At 43.7% G+C, this 14,051-nt stretch overlaps 1 protein-coding gene across 5 annotated transcripts in view; it reads left to right on the top strand.

The window, feature by feature from the left end:
- The window catches only part of UNC13B (unc-13 homolog B), a 208,246-nt gene extending 194,495 nt beyond the window's left edge, over positions 1-13,751 (top strand). For 3 of the 5 annotated variants that reach the window (XM_039566771.1, XM_039566768.1, XM_039566767.1), the window contains 6 exons: positions 2,679-2,759; positions 3,153-3,300; positions 6,681-6,737; positions 9,249-9,341; positions 10,413-10,572; positions 11,740-13,751. In XM_039566771.1, the coding sequence (XP_039422705.1) occupies positions 2,679-2,759; positions 3,153-3,300; positions 6,681-6,737; positions 9,249-9,341; positions 10,413-10,572; positions 11,740-12,025 (825 nt within the window). In that variant the 3' untranslated portion in view covers positions 12,026-13,751. The remainder of the gene's footprint in view (positions 1-2,678; positions 2,760-3,152; positions 3,301-6,680; positions 6,738-9,248; positions 9,342-10,412; positions 10,573-11,739) is intronic. The other 2 variants (XM_039566772.1, XM_039566769.1) reach the window with 1 other exon arrangement.
- Positions 13,752-14,051: the final 300 nt, after the last annotated feature.

Here is a 14,051-nt window from a genome sequence, read left to right as displayed (position 1 = left end):
TATGTGGCAAGACAGTCGTGCTCAAGTGTGAAAGCACCGGAATTTTGGAGACCATAAGGGAAATGGCACTGTGTCCAAAAATTTCCAGAAGAATAGGAGTGTTACAAGAGTGTAAATTGTTTGAGTCCCTGTAAGAAGTGTGGATATTACAGTTTTTGTCCTTTTGTTTTTGCAGGCGCATACAAGCTAACAGGGAAGGAAGGCATGGTTCTTCAGAGCCCTCCTCCTCTGCATTTTGCAGTTCCACTAAAAACCTGGGAAAATTATGGGATGGATTTTAAGCTTTATTGGTCTTAAATAGACCAGGGAGAACAGAGCCCTAGTGAATCAGATAACTCAGCTGAAAACTGAGATTGACAGACCTGACAAGCACAGGCTCTCATCCTGATGACAAATCAATTTCACAGTGTATTTTAAAATGCTCAGAAAACCAACCATAAATCTGGCTCCTTGGTGCCACATACCTGCCTCCCACTTACTATCAAACTCTTTCTGTTCAGTTTGCTTAATAGCCAGCAACTGGTGCAGGGAGCAGCTGCCTCCTCTCCCTTGTGCTGCCCCCAGAGTAAACAGCCAGAAACTCTGACCACAGAGTTTCTTCTGAGAATACCTATGGAGAACACAAGGATGAGTCTGAGAGATCATGAAAAGTTTGTTGGGTTGGTTTGGTTAGTTTTTGGTTTTTGGTTTTTTGTTTTTTTTTTACTTCTTCTGCTTGAACTTGCATAATTATTTGATGTAAATATTTGTTTCTTGCTCCTGGCTGGCAGTCTGGGAAGTGCAAGGTAGCACGTGTACAGTTCTTTATAGGAACAGCGTGGGATTTGCAGAGGGCAGGTATGCACAGGAATGGCAGTCGTGGGCTCCTCTCTGAGTAGGTGCAAATATTACCAGTCCAGTCTCTGGGTTATTTTTACATAATGTGTTGAAGAAACTGACACTGGGAAACTCGGAGAAAGCAGTGATGTGTTGCAGTGCATTGACAGCATGGGCACAGGTGGAGTGACCGCTCAGGGGGCTGAAAAGCTCTGTAGGTGTTTGAGAGAAAAGTGTTGACCACCTGGTTTCTGTGGCAGTTTGGGGAATCTGGCAAGCAGGCCTAGAAAGTCATTTTAGCAGATGTGAAAGTTGCTCTGCCTCGGGAACACAGCTATCCTGACTAAATTGGCCTCTCCCATGAACATGGCCCTGGGCTCTGGCTGATTTTGCACTTAATCTGACTGTCAGACAGAGAAAAGAATGCTTTACCCTCTGTGTGCTGAAGTGTCTGTGTACTGAAGTGTGAAGCCACATCATCTTCAACGGAATTACCCCCAGCTCACAAAGAAGAGGGAGGAGGGCTATTGCTTCCCTCAGGACAGCATATCACAACAGAAGACACGCTGCAGCTCACCAAGTACTGTGCCCCTGCACACAGCCCCCAGACCAGGGACATCCTGTGTGGGGGAAGAGGCGTGTCAAGGCACATGTCTGCTACTCAAGAAAGCAGGGTGTGAACTTGTCTGAGAAACTTGACAACTTGAGAGGCATCTTCTGTGGAGTTCAAGGCTGCACTGTGTAAAGTTGATGGCTAGATGTCTGTGAGAAGTGTAGCAAACGCCTTGTGCTGCCCCTAGACTGCAGAGAGTCCTGTCTCTGTCAGGCAGGAGATGGATTGCAATGGATAATGGATGGGGACAGCACCAGGCAGTGTGGAGAATCAGCAAGCTGCAAAATAGCCAGCAGGTCTGTCCCTGTGAAACATGCACATGATGCCACACACTAGGTGTGTTTTACGCAGAGGCAATTTAGCAGGCATGTCTCCTGGAAAGTGTCTAGGGGGGCTGTGACATGTTTAGAGTAGGGATAAATAGCTTTTGCCTGATTGGCCTGCAGCTTTTTAATGAATGATTTAGGACCCAACCTGAAGTCAACTGGCCTGACTTTCAGCAGCTCAGTTAGAATATGTGTTTGTGCAAAGCTTTGACTTCTAAAATACGCTGTTTTCCCCTGAGACCCAGACTAAGCATCAGAGAGAAAGAGCTTAGTGAAATGACAAAGGATGGCACATCCCTGTAGTCAGGCAGGAGTCTAACAGGAATGTGCTTCCACTGCAGGAAAGGGAATTCTTTCCCAAGTGATTCCTGGCTTTTTGCTATTAGAGTTGGTGGGTTTCAATGGGAACAATGTCTTCTTTTAGCAAACGTGTTTTCTTTTGTTTTTCTTCTTTTACGCAAATGATGGAATGAATTAGTGACCTTTGTAGTTGGAAGAGTTAAAAAAATCCATAAATGACATAAAACGACTTTGACTAATGTCTGGTCCTCAGAATTCCTTGATAAAGGTGGTATTTGGAGAGTTTTGTTGTGGCTGCTCTAGAATGACAGTGGTGGCAGGCAGACTTCTGTTTGGGTTTTCTTGAGAGACAAACTGTGATTTTAAATTGTCACTTACCTTTGTCCAGTTCTTTCCTTATTTATGTCTTCTGTGCCTGCAAGAAAGAGAGAAAATTAGTTTATTTTCAAGTTAAGCTGTAATAAATGATTCTGAGAGACTCCATTAAACATTACTCGAACAGCTGAATTAATGCTGTCACCACATAGATACAGCGTGAATCCAGAGAAAATGATGATACTGGGGACTCCTTTTCCTTTAGCCTCTGACAGCATGCTCATGTCAAATGCAATGGTTGTTTGCAGGATCATATGGTGAGAGAAGAAACCAGGAGCCTCACTCCAAAGCAGTGTGCTGTCCTGGACCTGGCACTGGATACAATCAAAGTAAGTGATTCCATTTCTGTCTCTGCTGTTCTCTAACTCCATCTTCAATTCCGTTTTGGGAGGACAGTACCTGTCCTGGTTTAGGAGATAGCAGGAGTCTGTCCCTACTGCCACAGTGATAAAGGCTCTAAGGGAATACTGCCATGTTTGTCTACACCTGAAGAGGTTCAGGGGACTGGTATGCTGGGAGTCAGCATATTCATATTTAAGTGCTTTGGAACAGGAATGCCATGAGCAGTTGGTGTCAGCTGGTATTAGGGCTGGGTTTCCAGTACAGAAGCTGTTTTGTGAATTTTTCCAGCTGTTTCCTATCCGTACATACAATTGCACATACCTGTTGGTTGCTGGTTGCAATTCTTGCTCAGTACCTTTCCCATTTCTTTTCACTCTCAGCAATATTTCCATGCTGGTGGCAACGGTCTGAAGAAAACCTTCTTGGAGAAGAGCCCAGACCTGCAGTCACTTCGATATGCTCTCTCCCTCTACACTCAGACCACGGACACTCTCATCAAAACGTTTGTCCAATCTCAGACAGCTCAGGGTAAGATTCTTTTGTATTGGCAGAGTTCAATGGAGCTCTTGGATCTGTTCATAATTTCTCTCCCTGGTACTGCCAGTTTGTAGAGTGCTTTTGGCAGTAACATTTCTGAAAGCGTGACAGTTCAGAGCTTTTGAAACTGGAAAGGAGGGAAAGGGGGTTATTTCCCACTCTATTGACTACATTTTGAGAGAGCAGAACTCTGTGAAACATAAGGCTTGGGGTGTTTGTGGTCTTTTTTTCTCTGCAATCCTCACTTAACAGTCACGTTTCATGAATTAATGTGGGTGGGTGGCTTAAGTGAAATTTGAAGTTACTGTACTGAGACTTGCACAGTGGTGTGAGGTACCATTTCAGCAAGACACCACTGCAGAAACCAGTGGTTAACGTGTGTGGCCTGTGCCTGGGTCACAGACCAGCTGCTGGCACAGCCCATGTGGCCCTGACTAAGGCTGAGTGACAGCAATTTGATGAGTTATGGAGCTACAGGCTTCCTGTAAAGGGAGAAATCTCTCAGGAGAGCAACAAATACACTGTTTTGTCTGCAAGCCAGTACAGGGTATGTGGGAGCTAGATGATTACAGATCACCACAACATATTAATAAGCTGCTGGGATGGGTCACCAAAGTGTTTGGTGACTCTCTGAGAAGCCTTATGGCTCAGTAGTGCTGTTTCATTGATTTTGGAGGGATAAACAGTTAATTTCATCTCTTTCATGTGAACATCTCCATATTATTGTACTGAAAAAATGTGGTCTCTAGTCAAGGACCTTCACTGGCTGACTGTGAATCTCACTATTTGCAGTAAGAGGAGACAGATGCTGTTAGGGGTTGGGTCTAAACCAAAACTGGTATTTTTAAGTTTTCAGGCTGTTTAATTAAAAGCCTTGCCATTAAGCTACTTCATCCCAGATGCAAAGTTATACAACTCCATGGGCATGTCCTTCTGCCATCTGTTTGCATGGAATCCTTTTTCTTTTACTCCTTCCAAGCCTAAGAGAGCTGGCGACCCCACATACTGTACTAACTCTGCCAGCATGCCATCACACCGAGCCCCAGGATCAAGGGGAAAGCACTCCATTTGCACACTTTCCCTTGTGTGCCAATGAGGCTGCTTGATACTGGCATTCCCCTAGCAGTGTGGAAAGTTCAGAGATTTTGTGAACAAAACAAGGTTTGTTTCTAGAGAGAAAAGTTTGGTTTAGTTTTGGATGGTTGAATCATCAGAAGAGGAGCCTCAGAGGGGATCTCAAACTACCTGAAAGGAGGTTGTAGTGAGGTGCAAGTTAGTGTTTTTTGCCATGTCTCAAGTGAAAGGATGAGAGGAAATGGCCTGAAGTTGTGCCAAGGGAGGTTCAGGTTAGATAGTAGAATTTATTTTTTCATTGAAAAGGTGGCTAGACACTGGAATAATTGCCCAGGGAGGTGGTGGAGTCACCATCTCTGGAAGTGTAGAAGAGGTGTCTGGATGTGGCATTTGGGGACATAGTTTAGGGATGATTTTGATGGTGCTGGGTTGACAGTTGGACTAGATGACCTTGCAGGTCTCTTCCAACTGTGATGGTTCTGTGATTCTATGATCCCTGCCTTTAGCAGCACAGTCTAGTCTTCCTTATGTTGAAACATACTGCATTAAGACACTGAAATTAAATAAAAAATCAGTACCTTTGAGAGAATGGTCCTGTCACTGTGTCCCAGCAGAGCAACGATGACATCCAGTGGCCAGACGGGTCAAAGACTGCTACATCCACTAGGGACTCCAGGAACCTGGCTGTTGCCATCACTTACGCAAACCACTTTTTAACGGGGAACTTGAGTGCACACTTGAGTGCTTACAGTCTTTGCTGTTCTGTGCACATATTTCCCGTTATATATCCAAACCATGAACTGATGCTAGTTTTTTGTGTGGATCCTGTTAAACTGTCATGATGAACTAAGATACAAGGAAGTGTGGCAGCACTGATGTTCTGCAGTCCATGCTACAGTCAGGAGTACTTAAAACTACAGAAAGAAAGTGCTCCACTGAAGTCACAAAACTGACAAATTCAAAGCTGATATGAAAAAGCAGCTTCATGCAATGCATGATTTGGCTGTAAAGCTTCGCTGAGGGCAAGTATTTAGCAGAAACACAAAGATAATGGAACATTGTCATTATCTCTCAGAAGCAGAAATATACAGGGCTCCCACAGAAGTGGGTGCCTGGGTATTTATGTATTTTTTAAGAAGCTTAGAAAGAATGAAGCTCTGGCGTTAGGGCATAATATGCACACGTTGTGAGATCATCAATTAAATCTCATAGCTGACTGATGACATTTCTTTGTGACTTAGTCTAAGGCACTGTGGGGAACACTGGGCATGGTAGGCCACTGGTACAAATCAGCATCTTGTATGTTAGTAGGTTTGAGAATTTTGGACCCTGTTTGTGGAATAAAAGATCTGAGCTATGCCACCTAATATCTGCAGAATCAGTGCTAGGATATCTCTGAGAAAGGCATGACTCTGATCTCTTCTCTGTGGTGACCAGTGACAGGACCTGAGGGAACGGCCTGAAGTTGTGTCAGGGGAGGGTTAGGTTGGATAGTAGGAAAAGGTTCTTCACCCAGACGGTGGTTGGGCACTGAACAGGCTCCCCAGGGAAGTGGTCACTGCACCAGCCTGGCAGTTCAAGAACTGTTTGAACAATGCTCTCAGGTACAAGGTGTGACTCTTGGGGTGGTCCTGTGCAGGGCCAGGAGCTGGACTCAGTGTCTCTTGTGGGTCACTTCCAACTCAGCATATTGTGTGATTCTGTGACTCTCTCCCAGGACTGGGGCTAAAGAAGGATATTTTCTTACACTTCTTATTAACCACGGCTGGTATATGGGTTTGGAGAGCTGCACACAGGTTGAAGGGACAGAAGGGGCAGCACCACTGTTTACAGCTGACATCTGCTTACCAGAGCTCTGTGATTGAGGTTTCCCTTTGCATAAGTCCCATGAGCCATGGGAGGACATGGCTTCATGCAGAATCATTTAAATGCTGTTTGCTTCTCTTACTTCTGTGCTCAGTGGTTGCACCTTCCAGTTTGTGAAGTAGCTACTGCTTTCATTTCATTACTGAGTAGACTTCTATTGCACTACTTCTATTGCTGCTAAATGTTTGCTCTGCAGGATCAGGGCTGCAGTTCAGTTATGCCAGCACAAATTCTGTTTTAACCCAGACTATGCCTTACTTGCAGACAGCCTTGCTCTCCAAAGCCTGGTGCAGAAGATCTAGGAGGATATTTTGTCTGTTAAGAGCTAGAATATTTGCCTTGTGTTTAAGTGACATTGCTAATTGTGTTGTAATTCATACTCTTCTCTCTTTATCCTGCTTGCTTTCTTGCCTTTTGAATTCATGTCTCAGTGCATGATGGGAAAGGTATAAGGTTTACCACTAATGAGGACGTTCTTCCTGATAAGGGTATGTTCAAGATTAATGTTGTTACCATAACAACATTACCCAACTGCCTTGCTTTTGAAGTCATCTTGCCCATGCTCAGAAACCTTTTCCAGAGTCCTGTTCCCTGCAGTTCCCTTGTAGCAGTGAACTTCCACCGAATGCTTGCATCCCACAGACTGAGCCACAAGTGGTGTGGTTTGGAAGTCTGTACCTTGCCTGAGAGCCTGTTCCCAAGCTTGAGATTTATTCATGGGATGTGAAAGTTGTCTTGAAAATGGACTGGGTTTTGGAAGAAGCTGCAGACTTGTTCCCTACCCTTTACCATGGGGTGTGTGTTTCAAGTCCTGAACTTGCATGTGTGTGGTCTGCTGAGAAGGGCTACTGTAATACATGGGAATGTCTGATACGCACTCAAGGCTATGGCCAAGCTTGAACCATCTGGCTTGAAGCAGGGTTAGCTAAAGGTCTGGATGCTCTGGAGACCCCTATATATTAAGTCTTGCAGTGTTTCATCTCTTAATTTATTTTTTGCTGTCCAAAGTCTTTTTCTTATATCAGGTGAAACACATCTATAACCCATTGCACGAGCTCAGTTCTGCAGTTTCACCTTTCAGTATTGCAATACCAATGAGGCCTTCATGTCAAGAATTAAATCTGCTTGTCACTAAATGTACAAGTATGTGTATGCACACAGTTGTACATGCTCAGAATATTTTTTTGTTGGCTGTCTTCAGATTGCTTTTTTGTCTCTGAAATTTTCAGTTCATAGAACAAGATTTTTGTATAGAAAGACAAGAATGAAGGCAGGAAAAACTGTAGTGTAAATTTTGTCTTCTTCAAAGGTAATGGAATGATTCTGCTCCCATTCTTCTGAGGCATCAGCATCTCCTTTATAACCGATTAATTACACTAAGGATCAATAAAGTGAAGACCTGAGTGTTTGTTGGCTAATGTTTCTGTGGATTGTGGCCATACTGTTGGTAATTCTGTTTGTTTCTGTGGAAAATGCCAACAGTGTAAGTGACAGATCCACACCATCAAATGGGTCAGGTCAATAATTAAGCCTACCAATTTTAAAGCTCTGTGCTTATATACAGAAAAAAAAGCAGCATTGCACTTCTAACCAGGGAGGAAACAGTACCTTCAAGATTATATTTGTTACAGCCTAAAGGTCAAGAATGAGAACCTACCCTGAGGTAATAATTTGAGGTTGTGTTTTGGTTGCTCAGATACTTGTATATTAATGTGACTTTCACTGCCTACAGTTCTGTGGCATGTAATTTGCCTCAGAGAATTGCACAGTGTCATGGCTCTCAACCTCTTGGTTTTTAAATGAGTGGTTTTGCTGCCTGCAGACCGTTCTTGTGGAAGTTAACTTTTTAGATCAGTCTACTCAAAATGTTTGTTTAATGATATCCTTCAAGCTCCTTATCTAGAATTTCAAACAGACCAGTTTTTCACTTAGTAATGTATCTTACCCTCAGATTTGACGAAAAAAATGCTGTTCATAGGTACTCAATTACCCTCTAAATATCTCGATTACAACAGCATTGCTAATTGTTAAACTGAGGTCAGGCAGTTATCAAAGAGAAAGTCAAATCAATCTCACTCTCTTATCAAAACTTGATCTTCATTTTGCACAGCAGTCATTTTCTGTAATTTACGTGACATCTTAATTGTATTACCCAGAAAAATGTCATTTCCATATACTACATGATGATAATTGTGATTAACAGTTAAAAAGTTGAAAAAAGTCATAATATATGAATTGTAAGGTTCATGAAAGCTCCCTCTGATACCAACATACTGTCTTTCCTTTCTGAAGTTACATCTTGTTTTCTCCATGGCTAATTGATAAAGGGAAATAAGTATGCAAATTGTGAGTGCTTCTCTCTCAACATTTTTGATGCACAACAAAGAAGGGGGGTTCTCATCGTGCTCCAAAGGGAAGCAGATAGGCAGTCAAGATGACAACTTTTAAGTGATGTACAACATGCAGAAAGGTTCTTGGAGGGTGAGACTGCACTATGGCTCCGTGCAAATCACTAATACCTATATCTTTTTTTTCCCCTAAATTTCCTCTGTTGTGTGATGTCCTCTCCTCCTTTTTCTGTTGTTGTTGAGTTTTTTGTCCTCCCTTCTTCCCTGAGCAGACAAGAATGCCAATGCCCATCACTGGAATGCCTGCATGTACACACAGCAGCTTGGCAGGAACCTCTGAAAAATTCTTGCTCCCTGTGAAGGTCCACTGTTGAGCATTAGGTCTTTTAAATTCTTCTAAAATCCTCACTGGTGTCCTCAATAGGATGCAGTCTTGAGTGGAGTGGAAGAAGTGCTGGTGTTTATGTGTGTTGGGCATGTGAGCCTGATGTTATCTTGCACTACCGTGACATTCTCGGTGCTGACTGAGAAGCTGGCTCTGGGAGGTGTGCTGTGAAAACACCACATTGTCTTCCTGAGGCCATAAAGACTTACGCCAATAACAAGTAATCCATGTGTGCGTGGCGGGGGGTGTTGATTTTCTTCCCACAGGCTCTGGTGTTGATGATCCCGTGGGAGAAGTGTCCATCCAGATTGACCTGTACACCCACCCAGGAACTGGGGAGCACAAGGTCACGGTGAAAGGTATGGCAAAGCACATGCTGCTGCTCAGGCTCGCCGGGGCAAATCTCCAGCTGGCAGTCAGGATGTTTCTGTGTTAGCTCGTGGGATCTCAGGCCAGAATTGTTTTCCCTGTTTCACATCAGGGACACGAAGAGAAACAGCAAATGAGCTTGTGCAGCCAGTGACATGGCAGTGCACAGCCCGGTTGTTTATTGGCAGCGATTTATGCAAGTAAACAGAAATCAGATGATGGCTCTCGCCAGGCGCCACAGTTTAGTCTGTGCTGCAGAGAACAGGGCAGGCTGATCTTGCGAAACTGCTCAGTGAGCACCCGGACATCACAGAGCCACTGAGAGTTCAGAGGCTCCTCTCCCCCGTCCTGAAGGCCATGTTGGTCCCTGAACAGCCACTCTGAAAATAACCAAAGCAGTGATTCATCCCAGGGTTCCTTTTCCTCCTTCATCTCCTTTGCTTGAATACAGCATACTTAACTACTTTAATTTCCTCTGAAGATTTATGTAAACAGTTCTTCAGGCCTCTCTTCTGGTTAAATCTACATGGAAGTGCAAAAGCTGATTTTCAGAGCTATTTCCTCTGCTTCGGTCTGTTCCCTGCAGTGACCTGAGATAGAATGAGAATTAAAAGCTAGTAAGTCTGGATCCTGGAACCACCCACAGCTTTGTTTGTCTTACCTGCAGTCCCATTTTCCCTTTTCAACAGATACCTAAATATTGGCCTCCAAAATGCCCCTTTTTTTTCTTATCCCACACATAATGATGATGTAAGCATGGAACTGTCAGGGCAACCTGCCTGGAGCTGCAGGAGTGCCTGTTTTCTTGGGCTTATTTCTTGACAATCCATATGGCAGAAGCTACATGCTGTCCCAAACATTAAATTCCCTTCACAGAACTTAAACTAGATCAAAAAAGCAAATCCTTGCATTACAAAAAAGTCCTGCTCATGTGTGTTGTGACACTGTCATGTTTCAGGTTAGAAACAAGAAACTGAAAGCAGAGCAGAGTTGAAGGATGTCCAGAGCAATGAGCACAAATGAGTATTTACTGTAAACAAGGTTGTGACTCTCTCTTCCAGTTGTGGCAGCCAACGACCTGAAGTGGCAGACATCTGGCATGTTCCGTCCATTTGTTGAAATCACCATGATTGGGCCCCACCAGAGTGACAAGAAGAGGAAGTTCACAACCAAGTCGAAGAGCAACAACTGGGCTCCAAAATACAACGAAACCTTTCATTTGTAAGTGTGAAAAATATCCTGGGCATCTGGTGTGGCAAGTGCAGATGCAGAGGACAGTTAGGGTTTTCCAGTGTCCCCAGACAGCCTGCTCAGGGCCCAGAAGAGTACATGAACCAGTAGCTTGGTCCTGTCTTTGGTGTCTTTGCAGAAAAGCTGGATTATGGAAGTTTTTGCTGCGGGTGGGTTGCTGAGGTCTGTTCTATACCAGCAGTGTCCTTCGGCTTCTTTCTGAAATACTCTGTGTGTCCTGTGAACGTATTTTACTGTGCTCTGTCACTTTAATGAATTTTGTATTTTTTATTGGTAGAGTTGAGGATAAAAGTTTATTTATTTCTTAATGTGCGTTTTTATCCCAACTTGACCTGTAGGACATGCTTTTGGAACTTGTTTCCAAGGATACAGCCCTTGGAATTGGTAGTAAGTTGCTCTGCTAAAATTGCAGTGTTTCTCAGCATTGAGTATTGATCTCTTCTTATTTCATTTTCTTTCATTATTATAAGGACATATTCCTTCTTGGGAGGCTTAACAGAGGGAGCTGCAGGCTTGAGCTCTCTCAGCTGTACATATGAAAATGAGATGAGCAGAACTGACCAGCAAAAGGCTGTAAATGTCTGGGGGAGAAGGGAGTGTTCATATAATTGTTCTGTTCTGTGAGGAAAGGCAGGCTCCCTCTAAGTGAAGAGATATTGTTCCTTTTATTCTTTTAATTTTAGAAACATCAGAAGGGCTGGGGATTTTTTTTATTAGCTTTTGCATTAATGGAAGGTCCTGAATCTTTAACAAAGACTTCATCTAATTAAAATAGTAATTCTGAAATGAAGCAACCCTTAGCAGAAGCAGAAATGTTTAAAGTCATCTGAGTTGAAAATCTATTAGCATGGCTTTAATGTTTCCCGCTCCTCTCATTTCACAGTTTAACACACACACGCAAGTTGCAAAGGCAGCTTGAAAGGGGTTGTTCATTTTTTCTTCTTGAGTAACCAGGTTTACTTTATCTGCTGTAAATCGGAAAAAATGCCCACATGCTGTAGGTTTTACTTCTCTCTTTCTGACCAGGGTTTTCTGTAGAAAGGAGTTTTCTGTGACTTACCAGAGCCCTCCAGTCAGCTGCTGGCACCTTTGTTTTGCACTCGAGACACTGTAAATGAACTTGTGTGTGTTTTCCAGCATCCTGGGGAATGAAGATGGCCCCGATGCCTACGAGCTCCAAGTCTGTGTGAAGGATTACTGCTTTGCCCGGGAGGACCGGGTTCTGGGGATAGCAGTGATGCAGCTCAGAGATATAGCAGACAAAGGAAGCTGTGCTTGCTGGTGCCCCCTCGGGCGCAGGATTCACATGGATGAGACTGGACTCACAATCCTGAGGATTCTCTCTCAGAGAACCAATGATGAAGTTGCCAAGGAATTTGTGAAGCTGAAATCTGAGTCCCGCTCCACAGAGGAAGGCACCTGAGCTGAGCTGTGTAATGTTCCCTTTCCTCTTCTGCCTTGTGCCAATATGTGCAAGTGTTCAACAATTCTCTTTTATTAATTGCAAAAGGTTTTTTTCATGTTGTCTTTGTCAGCTCCGATAGCGCACGTGTGCTGTATAGGAAACAAATCCATCAATCTGATGTGAATTATTTATTTTTTAGTAGCTGGGTAAGACACCGTAGAGAATGAGACAATCTCTTCTTATTTAACATGTAAATTCTGCTTTGTGTATATAAATTATTTTATATTGGAGGCTGGAGTTGCTGGGTTTTGTTGATATGCAGCACTGTGATTTTATCCTCTGAATTTGGCAGGCATTAAAAAGGTTCTGCATAATCACACTACGATGCAAACACACAACTGTGTGGAAATTGGGAGGAGATGATTTGGAGGGGTTGACAAAGCACAGTTATCTCTCATTGAATTCACGTACTGTGGAGCTGCCTGGGGATCTTCTGACACAGATTATGCCAACGTGATATACAGACACCTCAACATCTACTTAAAAAAGAGGTTGCAGATGGCTCTGAAGATGCACACCGAATGAATGTATGTCCACGGATGTGCTGCTGTGAGCGCGGGCAAGACCAGGGCCACGAGCCCGGGGTGGGGCCTGAGATGTCGTAGCCAAAAGCTGCAAAGGCAGCACACCAGGAGCAGGCTGCAGCTGCCCTGCCACTGTAATTAGCTGGTGTGTCTCGGAGAGTGCAAATCCCCACGTGCTGCTGGGAGTCCCTGATGGCCGTGGGGGTGCTGTAAGCTGCTCAGCTCCGTAAGGCACGCTCGGGCTGCCGTGACCGACACGGTCGGGAAGGGATCAGCGTTAGAATCGTAGAGTTAGAGCCATGGCGAATCACATGGCTGCTATGTGCTTTTTCCACTTCAATATTCTTTTGTTAGTGTTTGACAGAGGATTGGATAATTTAATATCGCAGGCTTTCTGTAGCATTTTTTTACCCTGGAGTAGCTAAGACCATTCCTCACTATGAACCCAGAAATGATGGCTTGCTTGGAAGAGAGGAGCACACCTCCCCTCTGCAAGCCCTCAGTCTGGAGTGCTGGTCAAGGGGCAGCACGTCCATTCGCTTCTGATCTTGGAGATGCTGTTGGCCGTGCTGTGATTCACCCATGCTGATTGTCATTAATCTTACAATACCATTGACAATACCATTGAAATATTTTTGCACTGTCTTAAAGAAGCGTACTGCTTTTGTTTTCTTAAAAAACAAAACACTGTCCTGAGCAAAATAATTGCAGGGAGGTCAGAATTTCTGACTGAAAATTCGCAAGAAGGAAGGTCTGGAGTGGTGATTGCACCTGAGGCATGTTCGTTGGAGGGTTTTTATTGGGGATATTTTTGCTTTTCCAGCTGCCCTTGTGCTCTGGAAAGTGCAGCTGGAACAAGCCAGTCCTTGCCCATAAAGTACTGTAATACTGTCAATAAATTCAAGGACTGCATATTGAATGACTTTTTTTTTTTTTTCCTTTCTATTTTCTCTGACACTTGTGTAGCTGTATGATGTGACTCCTGTATTTCATGGGCCTGCTTGTAGAGTTCTGAGACAGCACATCTGCTTTGTTCTTGTCCATGATGTAATAATGCTCTTCAAAACTCCGTACTATTTGTCATGATTTTGAATCATTGTACGTGCCATTGTTATGAGAACTGTTAGTATGGTCTTTAATAAACTCTTTTAGCAGCATTTGGAGCTGTCTTTTGGAGCGTAACTGTGACTGGGTTTCCTAAACCATGGAGGACAGAATCACTGCTGCATCTTCAGAAATTATTCAGGTTCAGTATGTAGTTTTCTTTAGTGCTTTAGATGCCCAGCAAGGAGTATGAGTCAGTTTCCCCCTCCTCCATGGTGCCTCTGTCTGGGACATCTATCCCTGAAGTCCTTGGCTTCTGATAACACTCTGAGACATCACGGAAAAGCATAAAGAATAGCTTATTGACATTTTTTTCTCCTGTCTGGCCTTTAAGCCACATTTCCTTTGTACTCAGG

The sequence above is a fragment of the Corvus cornix genome, chromosome Z (assembly GCF_000738735.6).
Source record: "Corvus cornix cornix isolate S_Up_H32 chromosome Z, ASM73873v5, whole genome shotgun sequence".
NCBI lineage: Eukaryota > Metazoa > Chordata > Aves > Passeriformes > Corvidae > Corvus > Corvus cornix.
The sequence above is the reverse complement of the archived record's forward strand: the minus strand, read 5'-3'. Positions and strand labels throughout refer to the sequence as shown.